The 26,313-nt window shown below is 44.7% G+C and overlaps 1 protein-coding gene across 1 annotated transcript in view; it reads right to left on the bottom strand.

Moving 5' to 3' along the window:
* The window catches only part of TBC1D19 (TBC1 domain family member 19), a 2,127,563-nt gene that overhangs the window by 813,181 nt on the left and 1,288,069 nt on the right, over positions 1–26,313 (bottom strand). Inside the window, exons 12-13 of the mRNA XM_069631846.1 lie at positions 23,965–24,039; positions 18,761–18,823 (exon numbers count right to left, since the gene is read on the bottom strand). Of these exons, the coding sequence (XP_069487947.1) occupies positions 18,761–18,823; positions 23,965–24,039 (138 nt within the window). The remainder of the gene's footprint in view (positions 1–18,760; positions 18,824–23,964; positions 24,040–26,313) is intronic.

Here is a 26,313-nt window from a genome sequence, read left to right on the forward strand (position 1 = left end):
TTGTTGCAAGATGACAGTTGAAGGGCAACTGCAGTAATCTGGTGCAAACTGGCTACTGTGGTCTGAAGGGATACTGAATGGAAACCCAAGGCCGGGGAATGGTTTTGAGGAACCACATGGGTGACCCATACCAGTCATGACTACACACCCTCACCTGGCACTCAGTAAGAAGACATCACCCAAGCAACATACACATGGATTACACACACATGCATGGGCACTCACCGGACAATGCTTCAAGATCTGGTAGGTCTCCCACGCCTCAGATCTGTTCCTCTGTGACGAAGGTTCCAGCGACAGACTCATGTTCAGTGAGTTGGTCGTCCTCTGGTGGAGACCCACCGCCAGTCACCAGAGTAGAGGCATGATTGGAAGCCAGCTTGTTCTTTGCTCTGCCTTTCAGGTCATTCCACCGCTTGTAGCAATCATCAGCTGTGCGCCTCACAAATCCAAGGGCAGTAATGTGGTCCGCGATAGTCTGCCAGTGGGCCCTACGTTGAGCAGGCATAGTCTTGCACCCTGCAGTCACCACCATTTCGCGGCTATATGCCAACACATAGGCCACAAGTGCACCTAGTTCGGCGTCATTGAAGCTAGTCTTCCTTGACGTGCCGGAGTGTGTAGCCGTGTCTGGGGTCCCAGCCTGTACCGCAAGAGCACCCTTCTTCCTCTTGAGAGGTGGTGCGAATCCTGAGTGGCTTATGCCGCTCTGGTTGGTAGGGGCAGAAGCGCAGGTGGACTGGGTACTGTAAGTTTGCAAAGGCACAATGACCAAAGGTCTTGGTGCAGGCATTGGCTGCAGGGTGATGTTGGCAGGACCCGGCTGCGAGACTCAGAGCTGGGGTGGATTGAGCTGCAGCTGCCCCTGCAGCCTCCTCACCCTGGCTACTTGAGGCAGCAGACGACATTGCTGCCCCAGATCCACGTGGCCTGGTGACAGCAACTTTCACTGACACACGTGGCTTAGACTTGGTGACCTGGAAGTCAGCCTGGGACAATATGGGCCGGTTTAACAAGGGCTGAGCTAGGATGGTGTCAGCTACATTTCCCACAACCATTTGGGCGGGGAGGCATAGGTGGCCCCGATTGGTCCTCCACACACTGCCTGCTTGGGCCACCATGCACATCCTGGCCACGTCTCCTACCGCGCCCACCTTTTGGAGGTGGGCCACCTTTGCCTCCCTTACTGCTTGGTCACCTCCCAACCATGGCACTGATGTTGTTGTGCCTATGGGAGTTGCAGTAAACAATTGTCCTGGGCAAAAGGGTGAAAGGGGTAGGGTACCAGATGGTATTCGTACCCTAGTGCTCTAGCAAGGCTGTCTGTGACCCCTGGGGGAAGATGACGGGTCACGCAACGCACAGGTACCCCGAAAACACTATCAAATGTGCATGCAACCCCTGGTAGACCACGTGCGTGGAAAAATAAACCCGCACTATGCTGTGGCACCCAGAAACACAAAAATAAGCATACACGTGATACACACAGCCTACAATGACCTCTGAAGGGGTACGTGACACACGGGGGCAACCACAGTTGGAAAATACGTGCGCGACTGACCGTCTGCATGGAAAAAGAACATGAAAAAGACGTGCGTGTGCGCGTTGGCAACACCCCCGCCAAAAGAAGAAATGAACGCAGTCTGAGGAAACAGGGCATATGAACTGGAACCGTTGTGAAGTAATCGTGTATGAACCGACAAGAAGTACAAGAATCACCCGCTCGCTCTCCACAAATAGCACGTACGAGAAAATGGCATCATACGCGGGCCTTTTGAGCCAGCCCACACGTGCAACGTCACTTATTCGCGTACGCCCTATGGCCCTTTCCTCCAATAGCACGCTGATGTGCAGTTTTCTCACGTGCTGATTCAGTATGCACCCGTGTTGTGGGAAATGCCTGTGCGTGTAATGTCACAGACGCGCTTACGCGCTAAGAGCCTTTCCTCGAATTACACACTAATGTGCAGTTTTTTCACGTGCCAAATCACTCCGTATCAAGCTGGTCACGCAACAACACAAGGAAGACCATGCTCCTGCCCAGAAGGCCGAATTACTGCCCCCCAGAGCCCCGAGCACGCTCCCGCCTGCCATCTGCTGCTGCCTGCCTGCTGGCCACGTGCCCTGCTATTTGGTGCCTGCGCACCACACTGGATACACGTACCCCGCTCTGCAATTGAAATCGCGTGTGAAAGTACCCGCGCACCCCTCAGAATACACGTACCCCGCTATGCAAGCGAAATCGCGTGTGAAACTTCCCGCGCACCCCAGAAATACACCTACCCCGCTCGCCCAAGGCCTATCGCGCGTGAAACTTCCCGCGCCCCCCAGAAATACTCGTTCCCCGCTCGCGCGATTGCAGTGTAGCGGCCCTGTTAGCTGGTCCAAGGTTAGTGCGGCCCTTTGCGTTGCATTGGGGATTTCAATGGTTTTTCCTTGCGCAAGGGGCGTTCTTGGGGGTGTAACTGGCGCTGCGGGGTGTTCTCTGCGCCAGCGCTCAAAATGGCTTGGCAATTCCATGAATATGCGGTGCGCCAGAATGCTGTTTAGCGCACACGGCTGGCGCATGCTCCCTCTCTCTGCGCTGCTCGCTTGCGCTGCATCTGCGCTGAAATCTATGAATTACCCCAATAGTGTGTATACTATGGTCTTGTGCACTAACCACACATAGGTAGCAGGGGATTAGTTTGGGCTACTGGAACTACATGATCATAGTACTGTTCTGTTGGTGGCACTTATTTTTTGCACTAAGAGCCAACTATTAGCTGATACTTTACCCCTTGTACATTGCTGTTCCACTGATTGTGATTGTGGAAAGAACGACACATTTGGTGTGCAATCTCGATTAACCTTGGATACTGTTAAAAAATCGAGTTACATTCAGTGTTTTTGCTGAATATCAAACTCGTAGTATTTCCTCTGGGCTCCGCAGTGGAAGATTGATGACTGAACGTCCCCCCAAAGCAACGAAAATGCTGAGTGGAAAGTATATTAAATCCAAAAAAATACAGAAAGTCATTGAGGATGGCAATACAGGTGATACTGTCTCCTCACTTGTATCAGGTGATGTCAAAACACATTTTCCTTGTCCGCCTAATCCTAAAACCATATGCCATGAAGTTGCCTTTGCATATGCGAAATCCTGTAACACTCAAAACATTTTGCCTAGTGTACAATCCTTACCGATTTCTCCTAATAATCAAAAAGAGATGGTGCGGTACTCTAGGAAAAGCTTTCTGAGCATGAGAGAATGTGATGAATGTGTGCAGATGGATCACATAGAAAACGCGTCAGAGAACGCACCATCAGACATTTCCATTTTGGCGCCGGCTGTTTTAATTGAACTCGAAAAACGAATTCAATTATCTGATGGGCCCTCTACTCCTGTCACTGCCCCAATAGGGCGTATCTCTATGGTACACCTAGATACTCATGAGCAAGTATCCCCAATAAGACCAATGAATGAGTCTTACCTAAAAGACAAAACCACAAAAACAGAACATAATCCTACACTAAATGCTTCTGAGACGAATGATGACAAACACACAACAAATAATGCATCTTCAGCGGGGATAAATAAGGAGAGCCACCCTAAACTTCTTAACGGCGAACTCATCCCTCCACTGGGAGCAGTATTCGCCAATCCTTCGGAGGACATGAACAATCTTGAGGCATCATACCCTGTGCTGTCTAGAATTCTAAATTTACTGGTTACGCACATTACGAACTTAGAGATTTGAAAGCATTTCAAATAGAAATACTAAATTAAACAAATCGGAAGGTTACATTTTTGCGGAAAACTATAAACATAAAGGAGGTTGTAAATCACCACTACAAAATGAGGTACATGCCACTGCAGGTGTATTTACTCAAACATATAGCGATAGCTCAAAGGAGAAACAATTTGACATTTAAGTGGCCTGTCCCCCCTTCTATAGCTTTCCTCAATCTTTTGAGCAAACGGTAGTACACACAGGATCTGGGGAAACAATCCAAATCTTAACACACGCGCAATTATGTCACATGGTAACCTCCAACGCTGAGAAAATAGATCAGCTTCTATTTTTTACGCAGAACAATGAGTTGGAGCAAGGCAGGCTTACCAATGACGAGATCAAAAACACTCCATCTGCGGAAACTGTACATCCAGACAACCCTTCAGCATTAACAGCCTTAATCGAAGCAGAAGAGAACAAAAAATCATCAGTCCCCAATAAGGAACATGATGAGGAAGTGCAATCTAAACCAAGGTCACAACCCTTCTCCTCAAGGAAAGAAAAACGCTCATATTTACGAGCAATTGAAAGGAATAACGATCGCCTAACAGCCCAAAAAAGATTTAGACCTTAAAACAAAAAAAACATAACAAAACAAATACGAATAGTGGACAAGAAATTGCTAGAAGAACATCTCAGCACTACAAGGAGTCAGTGTTAGAACAGGCATCGCTGCATTCATGCCCTGGTGACCACGGTATCAACCTGGAGGAACTCTCTGCGGAGAGTAAGGCAGTCCTCCAACTGGATCATGGGGTAAAACTAAAATCTCCCGTAAATGCTAAGCCATTGGTGAAGTCGGTTAAGACTGACACTGGGTGTACCAGTTTGGCAGCTACAAAAACACAAAGTAAAGGGGTAAAATAATTACTGTTAAAAAAAAGATGAATTTATCTCCACACAGACAATTCCCAAACAATCACAGCTATCAATATACTATAAACCTATCGCAAATAAAAAAACTGATCTAGGTAAAGAGACAATCACTATGCAGGGGAAAATTGTAACATCAAATACCGAGGGCTCCACTGCAGTGGTGCTAGTGCAAGGGAATCCTGCAGGTACCTCTGCAGTGAAAACTAATATATCTCTTAGCATATCTTCCCCCCATGGGTGTTACGGCTGAGTGCTTAAAAAATCAATAAGCAGCTGAAGAGCCCTAGTCCAAAACACATAATCCAAATTCTCCTGAGGGTCAAGTGCGCACTATCTCTTCCTGTGTGGTCCCAGATTATTCCCTTTTACCTAAAATTAAAGGATTAAAGACGAGAAAGGAGGCTGATGTTTCCACCCCACAAGCTTCCACTATTATAGGGTGGCTCAGTGATCCAGAAATTAATGGTGACAAGAGATTAAATAGATCATTCATGCTTCAGGCCTTTAAAACAATTACTGCCTTAAGAACATTATCCACAAATGGCATTGAGTGGATTACCTTACCTCTGATTATTAATGGTACTTCAAGTTAAGTCACATATAATAGCGTAACTAATCTGGAATCACACTAGAGAATTCAAAATGATTGGCCTATCATTGCATCCTTTTGAGGCTATTGAAGAAGCAACTGTATTTAATGAAACCCCCTTGGAAACACAAAAATCTTCAAATGAGTTGTCTGAGGGGGGAATATTGGCCATCACCCATGAAACAGCTGTAATAGCGCAACTTGCTGCTTTTTCCCTGACTACTAAGGACTGGTCATGACTAACAGTGCTGGTGTGAAACCTTCAGGGTACGTCCAACTCGCAGCAAGTCTTCATTGAGAGTGGTTTCTTGGATCTCATGTGGATTTAAAAATCTTTCTTCTCGGAGCAACCTTTGTTCTCTGCATGAGTTTGTGGATATTATGCTATGTCAGGAAACATTGTGCACCTACCCATTCCAACTAAAGGGCTTTGCTGCAATCCATGTGGTGGCACAACGTGGCTTGCAGGGTAGACCATATGGTGGGTTAGCAATACTCCTTAACACTAATTTGTTATACAACACTCACAGTGTATAGTTCGCATTCTTTCTTGGCGACAGTGATAGAATTCAGTGGGACTGTAAAAGAGCTATACTTATTTATAGTGTTATATAATAACAACTCAGATACACATTGATTCCATTTTGATTAGAATTGCTACTATGTTTGAGGAAGTATTAAGTGAATGGCCTAACTGTAGAGTACTCCTGGGAGGCGACTTTAATGCAGAATGCCTAAGTTCTCACAACAAGGACTTATATACTGATAACCCTGTAAAATGCTCATCAATGAGACAAAGAGGGCGACAATGGTGCGACTTCCTTGCCACGTGGGATATATTCTTTATTGCCTTCCAGGACAAGGGTCATGTTATCATATGGCATTGTGATCATAAGCACTCCTGTATCGACTTTTTTGCGGTATCTACAAATCTAATGTATGATTGTAGTGAAACTGTACTGAACCCTTCCGACACAAGTGACCATGCAATTTTAAATTTAACAATGGGAGCTTCAAGCGTACAAATGAAGTTTGATTACACCCACTCCCTACTAATTGATGATCGCCCGGGTATGTCCCTAAGGTGGAGCGTCTATATGTGCAACAAGTTGAACTCACTAATAGATAAAGAAATACAAACCATCCTACACGAAAGCTTTCTAAATATACCTTCTCAGTTGACGATAATCCAAATATCTAGGATTATACGGTCTGCAATTGTAAAACTGTCGCAATATAACGGGCCATGCTTCAAACCCAGCATGTGCACCGTCACAGTGATTAAATTAAATTGGCTAAGGCAGAAAAACATGCTAAAATGAGACCGCTTAAAAGGTCTCTCCCAACTGAAGATCAATTTCAACTAAATAAGAAAATGATCTGTAATCACTATAGAAACCTATGCAAAAATGATAGGGTACAAATTCACCATACAAACTATCAGGCGATGATATGCAATCTGTGTCGCAACGATAGACGCTCCACTTGAGCCTTGTTACGCTCAAAGGAACAAACATCCATCACAAATATCAAAAACCGCAGGAGACTGGTGGTGGCCAATGCCCTCTTTATTTTATGATAGTTATATAGCGCATCCATGGACCATTGGGCATTAGGGCGCAGACATAAACGAACAACATCAAACAAAAAGAGGGTCCCTGATTAAGAAGCGAAACAAAGTGGGCAAGATCAGCACGGGGACTACGAAAATAGCCAGGTCTTCCTCTCGACCTGCGAATGCGGCCTAACAAATTGTGAGGTATACCAAAATGACAGGTAATGTGCTTGTGTCACCCAATAATATATTTGCAGATCTGGCAACGCTAGCCCACACTTATCATAAGGTTGTGACAATATGACATATGATATCCGGGCCGGCTTCTCGGCCCAGAATAGCCCTGTAATGATCCTGCACAAAAGGTCAAAGAAACCAGATGAAGGAAATAGGGGACATTAAGAAACAAATATAGGAGCTTCGGTAGGAAAATCATTTTCACAAGGGAAATCTGGGCCATTAAGGAAAGAGGGAGGCTATGCCATTTCGGCACTCTATTCTGGAGAGTACTAATGACCCTTTTTGTGGGAAATTATAGAATTTCCTGAAGGGGAGATGTTTATACGAGGAGATTTGAACTCCATTCTAAATCCGAGACTGGACTGGTGTGGGAATAGGTATGTGACTAATCGGGTTTACCTGCATAAGCTGACAGAAGCAGTTACTGATAACACTCTCCATAATAACTGGTGGCTGTTACATTCCTCTGGAAGGGATTTTACCCGCTTTTCAGCAGTCCACAAAAAGTATGAAGATTTAATGTTATTCTACTTACCCCTATTTAAAAGAAATGGCACAAGAGGCTAAAACAGGCCAATCAGTTATTTTTGATCATGGCCCAGTTACAATTGCATTGCACGTCTCGAACGTCCTGCTCCAGACAAGTTCCTCATAGAGATTAAATGGACACCTCTATTAAGGGAGAAAGTTGAGAGCAAACAAAGAATATTTGGAATATTATTCTGAAAACAGCCTGTCTAGACGAGTGGTGTGAAATGCTTGCAAGGCTGTAATTGAAGGTGAAATGATAACACTGGAAGCAGCTCACAAACAGATTGTTGAGGCTAGCAGTATCAAAAGGGAAGCAGAAATACACGATTTAGAGATGACACATAAGAAAATTGGACCTGTCTATATCACGTAAATCTCTTAAAAGAGTGGAAGGAAAATCCTTTAGCCGCTAATGCCACAATACTTTCCTGTTTGGTACAGAATCTTTATGTCTCCCTGGAAGTCGGGATCTATGACGCCCGCTAGAACGTCTAGACCAAAATTCCAGGCTAGGCCAAATTTGGGGTCCAATCTGATATAACACCAGGAGGGGTCAACTAACTCTGTGGGAATCATTCCTCTTTTCCCTAGGTAAATAGGTTTTTTAGTATAGGCCCTTTTTATTTTGACAAGGCACCACTAAGAATGCGTTATTATTATTTGATGGTCGTAGATTGCTACCATCTATAGATTTAGGTTTAGATAGGCGTTTATCATACCCTTTTGGAAGTACAAAAACACCCTTAAACTGTGGTCACTTGTGTCTGTCTTACTGTTGATCCCATGCCTTCCTTACAAATGCTTTGAAAATATTGGTTCGGGAGGACCATTCTCAATGGGGTGAGGGCAATGTATGACGAGCTGGGTGCAAGAGTGATGGTGGATGGTAAGATCTTGACAGGGCTGACCTTGAGGAGGTTGACAAGGCAGGGATGTCCTCTCCAGCCTCTCCTGTTCTTGTTGTCTCTGGAACCATGGCTAGCTCCATACTCGTAATGAGGCCCATTAAGTTGAATATTCAATCAAATCGTGTTCCTATAATACCAGTTAATATGAATTAAAAGTCTGTTTTCATCTAGAGTTTTCCTTGTGTCAAATCAGACATCTTGACAATCAATTGATAAATTTAGATTTAGAAAAAACTGTACGGTCGCAATATTTAACGATATGTTGGTCGCATTAAATATGCTTGTCCACATTTGTTCTTTAGTCAGTTGTACAAATTCTGATAAGCCAAGCATTCTATAATCAGATGTTGTAAAGTTTCTTGTTGATCCAGCTCTTTACAAAATCTACAAGTAATCTTCTACAATGCTATAGTTCTGGTCGGCCAAATGTTTAATCGAAACCTTAGAATCGTAGTGGCATAGACAGCATCTGGAAATTTGAGCAGATAATGCGCTGGTTTATGCATTGCTTTTGGAATAAAAGGACTATTCCAAAAGGACTTATATGTAACACATGCTTCACGTGTACATCGTCAGTCCCATAACCATAATTTTAATTTAGCTTTGTCTGGATATTCGATTAATAGTTCCAGGCTGCTTCTAGGAATGAGAGGCACATTGCTTTCCATGGTTGCAGTGAACCAGCTGTCAAAGATGTTAATAGAGTTTTTAGTAAATTGAGCAAATTCTGAGAAGTGGGGGACGTCATTATGCCTTTAAATACCTCAACGTTCTTTTAAGGAAAGCAACCACAGTGCGTTCTTCTCTTTGAAGCAAGTAGATCTAGATGAGGGTTCTCACCGGATGTGGGGGTGTGAAACACACAATCTTCGCAGCCAATGTGATTCTAGGGTGACTTTCACTTTAGCATGCATATTACTTTGCAAGGGTTTTGGCTCATGATACTAATGTCAGCTTTAAGAATGGGTTTATTCCGTACATGCTCAAAGGTGGTATTATGTCCCCTTTGTTGATTAAACCAGTCTTATAACACAATTACCAGCAGTTTTAGACCAATTACAAATATATCTATTCTACCCAAGGTGATGGAAAAAGTAATGGCTTTAGAATTGCAGTCTTTCCTGGAAATCAATAATTGACATTCAATATTGAAGTCTGGGCTATGTCCGGTCATGTGCAATTCATTTATGGCATTTGGCAAGGTGGATCATCCGTTGCTGCCTACAATTCTAGACCAAGTGATCTTTATGCCTGTTACCATCTGTAGCTGGTGTGAGTAATGTTTTGCATGTCAGACCATTAATATATTTGGATGGCTCGCTTCAGTTTTTCATTTATCTAGATGGTTCACCCCATTCCCCACTGTTGTTCAAGACTATCTGACTTTTTTGTTGCTGCTATTAAAGGACTGTCTAGTATACATGATTACCATCCCTATTTTACATGACTTCACCCTTCCTCTTATCAGGCAAGTGGTTAAAATGAGCAGAACATGACCTGAAGATCAAATTACTTACCACTCAGGATCTTCTTTGTGATGGATTCTCATCCCATGGATATCTATTTCCCAGCGTAACTGCTCCATGGAAACGTTTTCAACACCACCAGATGCAGCATGGCTCTGCATCGGCTCCGCCCGGTGCCTCTATGCTTCCTGCACCGGGTCTGACATTGGGGCTAGTATAATCACAGGCGCTGCATGCCCTTAGTTCCACCCTTTTCCCTAGCACTCTGATGCTGAGGGACCACAGAACCATGAGGGGAAGGGTAGGAAGGACAATGAAGAATCCTTGGGAAGAATATCTATTTGAAAAAATATTACCAAGAGTTAAGTAATATGTTCTTCAAATGAATTCCTGCCTCAAACGGATTCTTCATCTTCGTTAGATTCCCATAGCGGTACATACACTTTGAAAAAGGAAGAGAGCAAGGACACCATCTAAACCAGAATACTCTAAAGGATATCTCTGCTAAAACAAGTGTCCTGTCAAGACAGGAAACAAAGCAATAATGTTTAACAAACTTGTGCAAAGAAGCCCAAGTATCTGCCTGGCAAATGTCCAGAACAGACTCTATGTTGCAGAGCCGAGGTGGCAGCCAGTCCTCAGTGGAATGTGTCCTAAGACTCTCTGGTCATCTTATTCAGCTAGGCCATAGCATTCTGATATGCAGAGTATGATTCACCTTGAAAGGGCCTGTTTGGTCACAGCTCTGCCACCAGCATAACCAAAGAAAACCTGATCATCTTTCCTGGTCATTCTTGCCCGAGAGACATAGAAGCTAAGGGCCTGCACCAGGACCAGCCAATGGCATCCCTCCTCTGCCTTGGACAGATGAGGCGGGGGAAAAAAGACAGGAATATGGATCTTTTGAGTTAAATGGAAATCGGAGATCACCTTCGGGAGGAAGGATGGCCTCACCCTCAAATTTACCTTTTGCTTGTAGAAAACCAAGTAGGGAGTTTTAACTAATAATGCCCAAAGCTCACTTAACCAACCAGTGGAAGTGATGGAGACCAGGAAAATCACCCTAAAGGTGAGTAATCTTAACAAGCAAGAATGGAGGGGCTGAAACAGAGCACTCATAAGAAACATGACACTAAATGTAAGTCCCATGCCGGAGCAACAAACTGGCATGGGGGAAAGTGATTAGATAGTCCCTGCAGGAACTGCATGACCCTGGGGATTGGGGAAAAATCATTGCTTGTCCAATCCTCTTTAAAACCCCACTCCATATATATATCAGCCTGTTGGCAGCCAAGCATGAAGGTTCAGGCTGCTGAGGTTCCGATGCAAGATTTGTCCCTCCACTTGGGAGAGGTCAGCTCTCTGCGGAAGGTGACACGGACAGCAGATGGATATGTCCAGCCCCTCCCGGTACCCTGTTCTCTGGGCCAGTCCAGAGCATTTCAAAATCATTGGGGACCCAAACAGGCATATTCTCCAGAGAACCAGCAATATGACAGGGATCGCCAGGTGCACATCGAATAGGCCGAAATCCTACTCAAAAGTCAAAGCACCCACAGAGCTCTGTGTGGTGGAACTTCCCTCGAACAGAACCTTCTGCGCTTACTGTCCACACTGGAAATGAAGAATTCCACTTAAGGAGTGTCTCAATAGGAGAACACCTCCTCCATAACTTTCTGACATCGCTTCCACTCGTGGGAGGCCAAAGTCTGTCTGTGCAAGGTATCCGCAATCACACTCTGCCTGCCGGCCCGATGAGCTGCCGTCAGAGATACGTTGTTCTCCAGGAATCAGAACCGCAGTCACATTGCTTCTCTACACAGAGGCAAGGAGCCCACAACACCCCATTTGTGGAGCAAGTGTATGACCAATGTGCTGTCAGTCAAGGCCAGTACAGTCTTTCCTTGTACCGAAGGAAGGAACGTGACCAAGGCCAGCCTGATTGATCTCAACTACATCAAATTGATGTGTTCTCAGTATTCCGATGGAACACACACATCGCTCACCATCAGGTCTTGTAGGAGAGAGCCACAGCCTTTCAGGGATACGTCTGTGACTAGTGTCAGTTGGGGACAGGTTTGTGAAAATAATACCCCTTTATTCATGTTTTTTCCATGGTACTACGACTGCAGGTCTCTGGCTACGTTCGCAGAGACCTACATAAGATCTGTGGTTTCCCCATGAAACTGAGACCATTAACAACTCAAATCACTGAGGCAACCTCATGCACCCCCCGGTCTCTGGCAATACAAGAAGTAATAGTTGTGGTGTGGCGGAGGGAGTAGTAATGTGGAGGAGGGAGTATTAGTGTGGAGGAGTAGTGGGGTAGTTGAAAGAGGGGTAATATCAAAGGGTGGAAGCAATACCTAGGAGGAGTGAGAACATCAAAGGGACAGAAGAGTGGTGGGAGGTGTGAAAAGGAGGGGAAGAGAGGAAAGAGTAGAGAAGGGAAAGTTTAGAGTGGGCATGTTAAAAAAAGCCTAAATTACACAGTGTTTGTAAGGCACTATCCCAGATCCCATTATACCTCTGACAACTGGTTAGAGTAGCGACAGTTAGGAATTCCCAGAGGGAGTTCAGACAGCAAGAATTTAGATTATCACCTCTAGCAGAAGCCAGGTTTGTAGGAGTCAACATTCAGGAGCATTAACCATTCCTGGGTTAGGGTCATAACAATACAAGAGAGAGCGTGATGGCCCTATACCCCACACAAAGGAAAATAAAAACCCTCGAACAATCACTGCATCTTGGAGTGATACTTGTGCCATTTGTCACAGTCTGCTTGAATCAGCCGATACTTCCCCTGTTTCCTGGTCGGATCATGATATGTTTTTTGCATGCTTTGATTTTCCAGTAGTAGGGTTGCCTGGCAGTAGATGGCAGTGTAATGACATTTCGTCCTGAGAACTGATCATTGGGGACAGGTTAGCAGAGGCCCTGCAATCTTATTTTTTAATAACATTGAAGGGAAGGGAGGTCCTCTAAGGGGTTGTTTGGAATGCTGCAAGGGTAACTCCTAGGGGCTCTCGTCATTAAAGAAGAAGTGAGGTAGAAGAGGTAGGGCACAGTCCAGGAAGCCTGAATTCAGTTGAGCTTAAGCAAGTAAGAGTCTCAATTGGGTAAAGAAAATGCAACACGACCAAACCAAGTGGAGCATTTAAGTCTTTGAGGAGTGAACTCTGACTCCCAATTTACTGAGATAAACACGAAAATTAGATTTCTAAAACAAAAGTAGAACGAGAAAGCCAATAAGGCGAACACCCTCCTATGAAGAAAGTTGCATAAGCAGATTGCGAGCTGAAGAATTAATACGGTCTTGGGGAAAGAAGGGATTAAGGTGAAAGAACCATAGGAGACTGTGGAAAGCTCGAGAGATAGCTGATACGATTGCAGAGTTTACCTTCCAGATCTGCATGGATAAATTGAAATATTTAGTGGTGTGGCTTACCAAAGACCTAGATCAACTGTATAAAATTAATTTCCCTCCCCTTTGGCAAGACAATTGCTTGGGCTTCGAGAGAGATAGCAGAAGCTGAGGCTGTGTTGGATTAACAACTCTAAAGGTTAATACATTACCTACATTATCTAGACTCCGCTTTATGTTCACAATGTTGACAATCATTGTGGCAAATGTAAGGGTGTGGAAGGAGGAGACTGACATACAGGTGGCATGGTTTTGGGCAACGACTTTTATTCTCTACGAAATGAAGAGGAAAACCTATCTTTCTCTAACTGTAAGAGGGGTTTCCCTGCCTCGATTAAACACTAAGGAAAATGTCAGAATGTCTGCAAATAAAGAGTCTACTGTCCAGCGTCAAACATCTATTTCTATCCTGTACACTCAAATGGGACCTAAAAAGGTTTGCTGTCCACTAGGTCCAGAAGAATGACTCCCTTCTTTTGGACAGGCACAGTTCCGTATAACCGTGCAATGTCTCTCTTCCCCTGGTCTTTCTCAGGTTTTTCCTGGCAGTTCAACAAAGGTGGGGGATTGTCTCCCTTCCCCTGGCCTTTCTTGGCAATTCAACAAAGGTGAGGTAATGTCTCCCTTCCCCTGGACTTTCTCATGTCTTTCTTGTTCAAGACTCTGTCAAATTGGTTTTTGTTCTTTGGGTCCGTGACCCCTTCAATTTGGTTTCTCTTGCTCAGGTTCCAGACTATGTTAAAATGGTTTCTCGTTCATGTGTCCCAGACCCTGTTAATATGGTTTCTCTTGCTTGGGTCCCAGATGCTGTTAATATGGTTTCTCTTGCTTGGGTCCCTGACCCCTTCAATGTAGTTTCTTATGCTTGGGTCCCAGACCCCTTCATGGACCCAGACAGCCCCTATACATTGTTGTCAGGCTCCTAGTCTGTGGCGTAGGTCTCAGGCTTCTAGAAATCTGCCAAAGGCTTTTCTCAGCCTCCTTCTATGTTTGTGCTGCTTCTGGCGGCACCACTGCACTTCCTCGGAGCAGGTCTGCGTGTCTTAACTTGTCTGCACCACGCAGCATTCTCCAGCGTGTGGACCTCCTTCTACTTGTCTTGGTGTGGCAAACCACGGCAGAGCAGGTAGGGACATTGGGTTACCACTGATCATGTCTCGATAAGCTGTTTCTTTCCCAGCCTCACCATCTGCAGTGTTGGGACTTTGACCGTGGTGCTGCCAGGCAGGGCAGACCATTCTGTTAGACCTTCTTCCATCTTTAAACTGCTTGAGGTCTGACCACTCGGATGTTCAATTCAGTTCTCGTAGCGTTTGCTCAGGTCTCTGTGCCCCTTCTGCGTCACAGTATCTTGACATAGATATTCGTTATAGTCAACCCTGTTCTTCGTCGTGGCAGTACTATAGGTATTGAAGGTTTCACACACGTAAATAGGGAAGTTAGTAGAAGTAGAGGAAGGTAAAGGAGGAGGTGGGAAAAAGGTGGGTGAGTGGTGTTAATGCTGTATTGGCCCATGATGTTCTCGCAGTTTCGCAGAGGGGCCAATCACTCCCCACAAGATCTTCCTGCTGAGCACCATCCCCAGGGGGACTATCCTGTAGCAGCCTCACCTCGCTGGCCTCATGAAAATGGTCTCCCCCTCGGGGAAAAGAGAAGACATCATAGGATTCGTCACACAAAATGTTTTGTGCAGAAATTTAACTCTGTTTTTTAAAGTCACCTCTGGAACAAGAAGAAGGGGTGAATTCTATACAAGCCTTTAATTATGGCCCATCCTTCGGGATGGGTGGATTTTCTGGACATGGAGTATTATTACTTGGTGGCACAACGGAGGGTGCTATACAATGCTTTTGAACCTCAGAAGGAAAAACAATGGATAGATCTGGAGAATTCAATATCACACCCACTTACAGTAGCAGAAGGGCTATTGGTCCATAGATCTTCAATTCCCAGAGCAATTCAAAGAATTTTCTGATATATGGAAAGCTGTAAAGCTTTGGTTCGGCATTCATAGTGGCCTTTGCCTCCGCTGTGTATGGGCTCCCAGATTTTTGAGTGACTTGCAAGAGTCCACAAGATTCCAGACACGGTTTGAAGCAGGGTAAACAAAGGTGGGCTATTTATGGAAACCGTGGATTCATCAATATTACAAGTTTGGAGAGAGAATTGGGGGATGAGGAAATTGTTGGCTTTCACTGCCTTCAAGGCAGTTAGTGAGTGGAGAAGGGAAATTGCTCAGCCCATCACCTCCTTTGAACACATTCTTGAAGTTCTTCCAGTGGAAATAAGTGGAAAGTTTCTTATGTGCATGAGTGGACACAAAAAGCAACAGATACTTCAAGCACATGTTTACAAAGTCAGCAAAATTCGGGGTTTGAGATCTCTGACGATTTATGGTCCAGCATATGTGAAAAAGCATCGCAGGACCTCAATATCCAGTCCACTTAGGTTACACAGTGTGAAATTCCTGCGCTGCACTTGCATCTCTCAAAACTAGTGAGAATGTACCATGGGGTAGCAAATATTTTTTGAGAGCCTGGGGGAAGAAGGGCACATTCTTTCATGCATGGTGCAGTCGGATAATTCAGGAATACTGGGCAGAGGTATTTTCTTGTATGTCACCCTCATCTGGTTCTATTTGGGGCCCCAAAAGGAACCTACTGCATATTATTCACCATTTGTTGCTTCAGCCAGATTATGTTGGCTCAAAATGGGAAAAGCGTCAACCCTGTAGGGAAGCAAGAATGGTTGAAGGAAGCAGAGAGCTGTATCACATGAAAGTATTGACCCACTGGCCTCACTACAAGTTAGCCGGTGTGGAATTAACATGCCGGTATTAATGTTTACCGGCATGTTTTTGCAGTGAGGTGCCTGACTTACCTCCAGCTAATAGCTAATAGCTGGAGGTAGGTCAGACACCTTACCGGCAAAACATCACAAGTATTACCAATGGGATTCCATAGAAGAACAAGTTACTCTCTTACCTGGTAACGTTCTTTCGATGGGATGGTCCGACGACGTATTCCATATCTATGCCAGTAATCACCACAGCTGTGCTGCTTCAGAACATTTTCGGCATCTGTGTCCTGCGTCGATGACGTCGATGAGCCGTCCTCGAGGACCTCCTTCGACGGCCAACGTCATCCGATGTGATAAGTAGGACGGACGACGCCTGTAGCCTCAGTTCCGTTTTTTCCGTGAACCTGTTCGTTTCGTGAATCTCGGTACACCTCGACTCTTTGGAGTTTCTGTTGTTCATCTCGGTTCTTCGAACCTGTTTGTGTGTGAAGATGTTCTTCATGCAGATGTCTATCTCGTCTTCCACACCGCGTCCGGGCTTTAAGAAGTGCGGGGACTGTGGGTCCAAGATGTCGGTCACGGACTTGCACGACGCCTGCCTCTGGTGCCTCGGGGAGGCCCATGACACGGATGACTGTGTCGACTGCCAGTCGCTCACGTCGAAAGACTTGTGGGAGCGCAAGAAGAAGTTATCGGTAGGTAAGGTGTCCAAGCCCCGGAAGTCGAGGTCTGCTGGGCTTTCGACGGACGACTCGAGGGGCGACTCTCTGCGTTGTCGTCGGAAGTCCAGTGGGTCTCGGTCCCGGAGTTGGTCTCGCCACTCCTCTGCCTCTTTGTGGCACTCCCGGAAGCGCCGTCATCGGTCGCTTTCCCCGTCCTCATCCGAGGACTCCGCCCGTCGGCGGGCCGCTTACCCCAGCAAGCATGCGACACCGGAGGAATGGGCTTCCTTCGGGAAGAAAATGTTGGCGATTCTCGAATCGCAGGGCACTGGTCTGTCCGCGCCTCCGAGTGGGGTCGGTCGTGATCAGCCAAGAGACGCCGCTTGCACGCCTTCGGGCTCGGGTGGTCGTCACGATTCGCAGGAAATGTCCCGCTCGGACAAGGGGAATCGTTCTCAACATGCCCGGTCCAGGTCGCGGTCCTCGACGCGCTCGAGACCGCGTGAACCTGTGAAGTCTTCGAGGAAGACATTGACGCCTGTGGCGCCGAGGTCGTCGACGGGCTCTCTCGAGGCTCCGCCTCCGAGGAAGTCGTCGACGCCCAGGATGTCGAGGGATATGCTCGGGGCTACTGCCCCGAGGCCTGTGTCGACGCCGTCGATGCTGTCGGCGCCGCGTCTGTCGTTGACGCTGATTCTCTCGACGTCGGCGCTGATTCACACGACGCCCTAGACGCCTTTCGGGGCTGTGTTGACGGGGGTACCCCATGGCCCGGGGGAACCACCCAGGAAGGCTCTGGCCAAGGTTAAGCATGGCTTTGGTTCCAGTTCTGTGCCTTCTTACCGCCATCTGGAATTCATGTCGGAGGACCCAATCCCCTCGAATGGGGATTTACAACCTCTACCGGCGGTAATACCCACAAGACCGAGTGCTGGTAACAGTACTACCATTTGCTGGTATCCTGGTGGTTTTATTGCCAGGATTCCAGCAAGGTCATAATGAGTGCCAGTCCACAGATAATATTGAAATGGAGCAGTACCCTTTCTGCTCCAAGCTTGGGGTGGATGGTATGAGGCCTAAGGAAGATGAGGGATCTATTTTGAGGAAAGGGTTGAGATGACCACATAAACATCCTGTTGATGTATAGATAACAGACCGATGATAGGTTAGTATTTCCAATACCTTGTATGGGCTAATGTTCTCGAATGTCCACTAACATTATTCGGATTGGGAGAGGGGAGGTATGTTCCCTCATTTTGAGACGGGTTATGATTTGCGAACACCATTAGAAGTTTGGGAACAGTCCATGGTAAACTGTTGGGAATAGGATTTAAAGTGAATTTTGTATTTGATGAAATTTAATAAAAATTGAATTAACAAAAGAAATCCTCTCTACCTTTAATATAATCAAGACATGCTTACACTAAGGGTTTGGAAAATCTCCATTAAACACCCATGCCTGGAAAAATGAACAGGTGCTTTTCCGTTTCCAACCTTTGCCTTTTCCTGTAAGCCCCAGTCCCAATTCCAGTTTATACCAGTAAAGCTGTAATCTTGAGAACAAAATAATTTGTTTTTGAAAAGCAGAAGTGAACTTTGTTAACACAGAATTATGATTCATTTGAATGGATGTAAAACCATTGCCAGTCGTATAAATGTGTTGACGGTACAACTGCTGCTAACCCTATAATTAAGAAAAGGCTTTTCTGATACCCAATTTATCAAGCACAGGAAAGGATCTGTAAAGTAAAATCTTGGCCGATATAAAAATGTCCACTTTCCAGATAAAATACAACTGTTATTTATAGCTCTTGAATAACCGATTTGCTTCTGAGTCATTTCGCAGAGTCACAGTTAATCTGTTTAAATGACAATTAAACAAAGGGTACAAGAAATCATACTTAAAAATGTAGCTAGAACTCGAAACCAAATACCTGATATAAATAGTCTTCAAACACAAAATAGTAGTCGTCATTACTTGCGGTCAGCTTAACATCCTTTATTAAGTAAAAAAAAACAAACGTTTAAAATACTGTAATAACCTAATAACTACAGTTTGCAATTGCTACAATGCTAATAAAGAAGCCATTTAAACAATATCATATCTTCCGACAAACCAAGTTATGCAAAGTAACACAGTGTTCTTCAGCATTCAGCATTTCTTGTAAACGTAATGTAAAATACTATTTAGGTTGAACTAGGGTCACATCACCAGTTTATATATGGTATCAAGTGGAGTCACAAGTCAATTATAAAGAGAAACTATGGCTTACTCTTATCTCACTCCAAGTAACCTCTGTGCGAATCAAATCTCACCCTCAACCCTCTTCCTCATCCTGATCATTTACTTTTTGAACAATGTCTGAATATTTGACAGGCATTCTACCTGTATCCCTAGGATACTTACCTTAAAGATAAAAAATAATGCCCCCTGCAAGTAACGCCCCTGACAACTGCGAGCTGAAAGGGGCGCCAATCTCTATTCAAATTAAGTCTTTAATGTCTGCTCTTTGGTCAGTGTGATGGCTGGGCTGCATTAGTTCCTGAGCACAAATTGTGGGTAAATTTGCCTTTACTTGCGAAGCACGGGCGAGCCGGAGACAGCATACTCATGTTGCAGAGCTGCTCCATGATCTTTTCACTACCAAGTATGCCTACGGGAAGGATGAGCATGGCCACCAACAGGGCTAGGGCTCTAAATGTTATCTCACCAGTAGAATGACCAAGAATGTCACATGGGGGCATTCAGCTGCCGCTAGAATTCTGCATTCCCAGGCCAGCACAGTGAGAATTCGTGGAATCAAGGAGCTGCAGGTAACTGTAAAAGAGCAACACGTTATATATTTTCCTCTGGGCATCCCAGCATGTTTTGGCATTGGGTGTAAAGACTGAAGTTAAGAGAGACCATCTGCGCAATGAGTCCATGCCTCACAAATTTCACAGATCCCGCGGGCATGGCTATTCTCCAGTTTCACAAAATCAGATTCTGAAAATTCTGGGAAAAACTCCCAAGAAAATGAGGACCTCCAACCACAAGGGTACATCTTCATCATCCTCCTCTTCTACTTCTTCCTTTGCTACTCATTCGTACCTAGAACGGGTAACAGCTACGTAGATTTCCTCACTCCTTTTTTCTTTCTTTCACCAAATACTTTTTCAGAAATCAGTATGCCAAAGATGAATCTTTTTGCCTCAAACCTCAATGCAAAAATTCAGATCTTCTTTAGAGGTCTAGACGCTCTATTCTGAGTATTAGATGGCATGTCACTTTGTTGGTCAAAGTTGCCTCTATTCACTTCCTCTCCTTTTGCTCTGATCAGGGCGGTTCGAATGGCAATCTCGCGGCCAACATCCAAAGTTGATGTGGTTATCCCATTTTGGCAAAGAATGAAATGATTCCCAATGTTAAAGAGGTTAAAACAGGAATAGTAACGGATCCTCCCTCTCTCTTCCTGCTCGTTGAAACTTCGAACTCTACTGCACATTCACCTGTTAGTTTGGAGGTTCAGAAGAGGGTTTTAAAACAGAAGGATTTAAAGTAGGGATCTATATGTGACAATTCAACACTCTAGATGACTGGCTACTCTTCAATCATACATGAGGCACTGTTTCAATCATATTAAGAAAGAAAAATCCTTTCTAACTTACAGTCTGACCGCCAACCCATTTTTACCTTCTTGAATAACCAATACTTGTCCAGCCTATCCTTGCCCACTTTTTGACCTCAGTGGGTGGCCATTAAGGCATTCAGGGAGCCTTCAGACAACTTCTTCTAGATGTCCAACTATGTGTTACGCCTGCTACAATTGTTTAAGCCTGTGAGATATCTGGTTAGCGAGATTCTCCCACCATAGGATTTCCTGTTAGTGCGCAAATCCATTCTGTTCCCACCCTTTGAGGTTCCAGTAGAGGTCCCATTATGCTTCTGCTCTGAACTAATATTTTCATTATTAAAAAAATCCCTTCAGCCCAGTGTTAAAAAGAATGTAGATCCTTATTAGCTGCCCCACCTTATATCAGAATCTTACCTGACATATTTATCCATCAATGAGGTGTAAGGATGTAGTAGGAGGAGAACGACACAGGTGGAATAGTTATTGATATAGACTTTTAATATCCAAGAAAATATAGAGAAAACCTAACATTCCCTACTTCTATGAGGGGATTCCCTGCCTCAACTAAAATACGAAACGGATCTATCAGAATGTCCTTGTAAACTAATGAGTCCACCATGATGTGTCAAAATATCTAATTCTGTCCCTTACAGTTCTAACTGAACTAGAAGGTTGCATCAATGTTCTTAGTCCAGGAGAATGACTCCCATCTCCTGGACTGGGTGGCACAGTTCTGGTTGCAAGTTCGTCACAAGTGGGAATGACTACCTTCCACTGTTCCCAATACTTCACAAACAAAGGACTGCCAATCCTATAACACTGTATCAGAAAGTTCACAGTTTCTTCACTCCAAGGGGAATGACTCCCTTCCCCTGCGTGACCTGTTCTCAACACAGCACTTGTCTTGCCTGCGGGAATGACTCCCTTCCCCTGGCCTCAAGTTTCCATATTCAGTTCTCTCAAGTGCCAAGAGAATTACTCCCTTCTCTTGACTGTGGCTTTACTCTAACCTGGGAGAATGACTGCCTTCCCCAGGCTTCTTGGCTTTTTCCTGTGGATGTCGCACTCGCAAGAGAATGACTCCCAATGGTTCATATACAAGTATGTTCCTTGACCCAGGTTTCTCCAGTATAGCCCACTTAGCCTCCTTGCTGGCTAAGTACAGCCACGGGGAAGATTACTTACACCTTTCTCCTTGTTTGGTTGCAGGTCCCAGACATGTATTTCTCTGCACCGATGATTTGGCAGACTTAGTTCACGATTCTGCCAAGTACTGCCATGAGGAAGATGACTTGCCTCTGTGTAACTGTTAGAGTCCCAGACCCTTCTTCATTTTTTGTTGGGGTTTCCCCTACCCCTCTTATATGTTTTGCGTGCCACCTTAGCACCATGCTGCCCCTCCGGTGAGCCTGTAGCTGCCTGCTAGTGACAAGGCCATGAGGGAGCTGCTTCTGCCCGACTGGTGACTGTCCCTATGCCCCCTCCAGCTTTCCCGTACCGCCAATTACCATGCTTCAGGACTCAGTAACCTTGATGGGGTTTCCTGGGGCTGGACTCCGCCTCTCACCTTCACCGGACTTTCGTTTGCGGCATCTATGGTCATCCAGCATCTCCTGTTCCTGGGCTGCTTAGCCTCCCTTTTTTTAAGCATTTGACATCCGCTCCTGTGAAGCCCTCCAGCTGCATTCTCCATTCCGTGTCGGTTCCCGGACAGGATTCGAATCTCCCACCCTGGAGATCCCTTGCACTTAATGCCTCCTTCGGCTGGATTTGACAAAAGGTCTAGTCCTTTGTCAACCTTTTATACTATGTTACAACCATACTCTTGTTGAAAGGGTTAAGTCCTTCTTCTGTTTCTGGGTGTGATCTTCATCATTCCGCTGGGCCAAATCAGCTCAGTCCTATATCTACTTGGGTCTAGTATGTTCTTTATCACCACCATGGCTCTCGAGATTGACATGATCTTGGGTCTTACAACAGCACATGTTTCTACAAGGTACTGAGCCATCAGAAGGGAAGAAAGGTGAGCGAGGATGTGTGGTGGTGGTGTGGTGTTCCGGGCCGTACCGTAGATCGTTGTCACTCTTCCCAGATGGCGAGTCTCTCCCCATGAGATCCTCCCGCTGTGCACTACCCCCAGAGGGACTGTTGAGTAGCGGCCTCACCACCCTGGCCTCATAGAAAGGGGAGAAGTGACGACATATAGGGATTCGTCACAGAGACCTTTGCTTTTTTACCAAAGGTCCTGTTATCTTTCCACATATATCAGGAGATTTTCATACCTGATGTTGTCCCTCCCCTGTTCTTTTGCTGAAGAAATGTGCTTTATTCCTTGGTTGCCTACAGGGCAATCCTTAACTTCCGCAAATCAGATTCACTGCTTGTTAGGTTTGGACAGCCAGCCAGGGTCTTCGTCTTTTGCACCCACTCTAAGCAGATGGAAAGGAGCACATATTTTCTCAGGAAATATCCTCTTTATATGTTTGATGCTGTGAAAATCCAATAGGGGAATGGCTGTCACATAGACAGAAGTAAAGGGTATTCCCCTACATAATGTTTGTAGATCAACAATGTGATCTTCTTCCCACACCTTTAGTCCCCATTATAAGGTCACGGTGCACAGGCAAGCAAGTCCCTCATTTGTAGTTTTGTCTGCAGCCATGTTATGAACGTCATTAGTACAGACATCTTCTCTTATTCTATCAATGGACGTTATTTGCATGTGGGCAGCAATCACGCTTCCAACTTTCATTTTCTACATGTCAATGCTTCTGATATTTCTTCTTATAATAAACAAAGAGGGTGAGGAAGAAGGGCAAGGTGGCATTGCCCCGATTACATAGAGCAATCTTCATCAATTCAAGTACTATTCTTTCTTGTCATATTTATGATGCTCTCACTGCACGTATAGCCATCACACTGCTTTCCTGAAGTAGGTTTGGTTAGGTACAAAATGACATTGGTGATTGGTGACCACTTAAGATCCCATGGGGCAAGACCTGTAGAAGTCGTTTTTTATCTTTAAGGAAAGGTATCTAATGGATACAGGGAAATGCCTGTCATGTATTCAGTCACACTTCATACAGTAAATAAATGTGACGAGGAATAATAGGAATCACAGTAACATGGATTACCCAATGTAATCGGGGAAGTGAATCCAGGAGAATAGTTAAAAGAAAGTCAGAATTGCCTCCATTATTCATTCTATATATATTTAGATAATTAATTTTACATACAAAAAAAGAGTAAAAACATAGGATAGGACCATTCACACTGTTTTAACACTTCTCATGAAAGAATACTGAAGGTCCAAAAGCACAGAACATTAGCAAAGAAATAATATAACTTTGCTTTTAAAGGCAGGCATGTCCCTCTTTGGTGTCATTATAAAGCAATGCTCAATGCACAAATTGACCCTCAGGAGCTCAAATGTCAATTCTTAACATTTAAGTCATAAAAATTGTTGCATACAAAAATAAATATAAGTAAAGCAGTTAGGAGAATGATGTTTTTAAGCAACTCACTTTGTAAATCAGGCTGTCAGCTAAGAGGTCATGCTGAATAACATTAGATTTAAGCTGTTCATAGAACAAAACATCCTAAAAGGAAAAAAAAAACACTTATCAGTTCTGCGTATGACATACATATTTCACAAAACATTAATTCATTAAATAATTAAAGATGTGTCATTACATGAAAAGGCCTGGACATCAGTCCCTTTCCAAATGATGAGGGTAATTAGGAAACATGACCTTTATGGTGACACTGCTTCCAAAGATTCCTGTACAATATCAATAATGGGAACTCTTGCTAACGACAGTTGGGATGTGAATCTACCACTATGGAATTAAAAAAGTGCTTTATAGATGCTGTTAATTGAAAAGGAGTTGGTGGCGGTACACAGCTTGAAAAGCTTCACAAATGCATACGATTCGCTGTTCTTTAAAACAGTCTCCAGCTATTGACCGTAGCCATGCTAAATGCAGACACGGAATTGGGTGCAGGATTCTTATAGATTAGTACATTGATCACCTATTTACCATTTTGGTGTAAGGTGATATAATGCTTTTCTAGGATAAAGCTATTCAGAACAACTTGCCAGCATCTAGCCGGTTAAGGGAAGGCTGCAGGACAGACTGACATCCTCCATGTCACCGATTGCTTCGTAAGCATGGTGAGTAATGGCAAGCCATGTCTACTGGTACTGTACCCTTATTATATAATGAATACCGCTATAGACAGATAATATTAAACAAACATTTTACTAAACTTTCAACTATTATAAATGGTAGCTATTGGTACAACAACCATGTGAGTATTGAATGATGCTCAGGAGCAGAGTTCTAGACAATGCCAATTCATTGCCATTCATCAGAAATGGTGATATATTTACTTATTGGTGACATTTTGGGCACCACTTGCAGACAGCTGCTCCACAGAGCCAAATCACTTTTCCATCAGCAGACTTGTCCCCTGCTGTATATGTCAAATGTTTATCCGTTCACCAGTGTTGCTGTACTCTTATATGAAAACACTTGGAGTGCTATTTGTGAACCTACACTTCAATACCCACCTCTATCTAGATAACAAGCAACTCCACATCAGGGCATAATGTGTGAGGGTGAAAGGCTAGTGAGGGAATGTAGAGATGCCCTAGGGTCATAGAGAATTGGATCATAAAACATCATAAGAACTTCAGGGAGACAACCAAAACCTTGCAAAGCTACCCAGACTAAAGTCAGCATTCCCACTCTAGCAATAACCCATGGTTCACTCTTCCACTTTCTGAAGAAGCCTTCGGCTAACCTTACTAATCTTGAAACCTTTTCCCAGATTTCAAATGTTCACTTCATGGACATAAATTATACAAAATTCATCCAGACCCAACTCTCTGAATGTAACAAATCTCGCAACCTCTTTGACGATAACCAATTATGCTTCAGACCATTTAGCATCACTGAATCTGCACTCATCTTGAAAGAGGAACTCTTGAGGTCCATTGATGGAAATATACCAACAATACTGCTTCTCAACGGTTTGATAGTGGCCTAGAGGGTCATTGACATGCAATGCAGAGCAAAAGAAAGTCCAAAGTTCTCAAAGGAACAAGTTACTTACCTGTAACTGTTGTTCTCCAGCATGGGTCTGGCATGGATTCACATGCTCATAAATATTCCCCGTAATCAGGCTGGGAATCCTCGGTAAAGAAAAACTCAGTTTGAGTTTTATTTTCTGAACTGTCTTTCTTAGTAGCAACCAATGACTGGTCTCTGGGTCATACTGCCCCAAACCAATGACTGCAGCCATCCTCAGATTTGGTAGCACGTAAAGTGGCAGTAGGACCAAGTCAAGAGCCGCAGAGGGGGTAGGAGGGAGGGTTCGCATGTGAATCCTGGCCAGACCCATGCTGGAGAACAACAGTTACAAGTAAGTAACAGGTAAGTAACTATTCCTTCTCCAGCATGGGGTCTGGCCTGGATTCACATGCTGATGAATACAAGAATACATAGCAGTACACACATGCACAACCAACTCAACATTAAGCATCTCTTACCTCCTCACCAGGCCCACCTTCAGATGAAAAGGTTGCGCAGAACTGGCTGGCCGACCCTGGACTCCTCTCTGGAATCCCGGTCGACGCAGTAGAATCTCGTGAAGGTGTGCATCGACCTCCACGAAGCAACCCAGCAGATGTCCAGCAGGGGCACACCAGATAGGAACGCCGTGGTAGCAGCGACCGCTCTGGTCGAATGGGCTCTCGGACGGCCGGGCAACGGTCGGTTTGCCAACCGGTGACAGTGCATGATGCAGCCGGAGAGCCATCTGGAAATGGAAGCCTTCGAGAGGGCCTTCCCTTGGTTCACAGGTCCAAA

The sequence above is a fragment of the Ambystoma mexicanum genome, chromosome 6q, assembly GCF_040938575.1.
Source record: "Ambystoma mexicanum isolate Mex_15411 chromosome 6q, UKY_AmexF1_1, whole genome shotgun sequence".
Lineage (NCBI taxonomy): Eukaryota > Metazoa > Chordata > Amphibia > Caudata > Ambystomatidae > Ambystoma > Ambystoma mexicanum.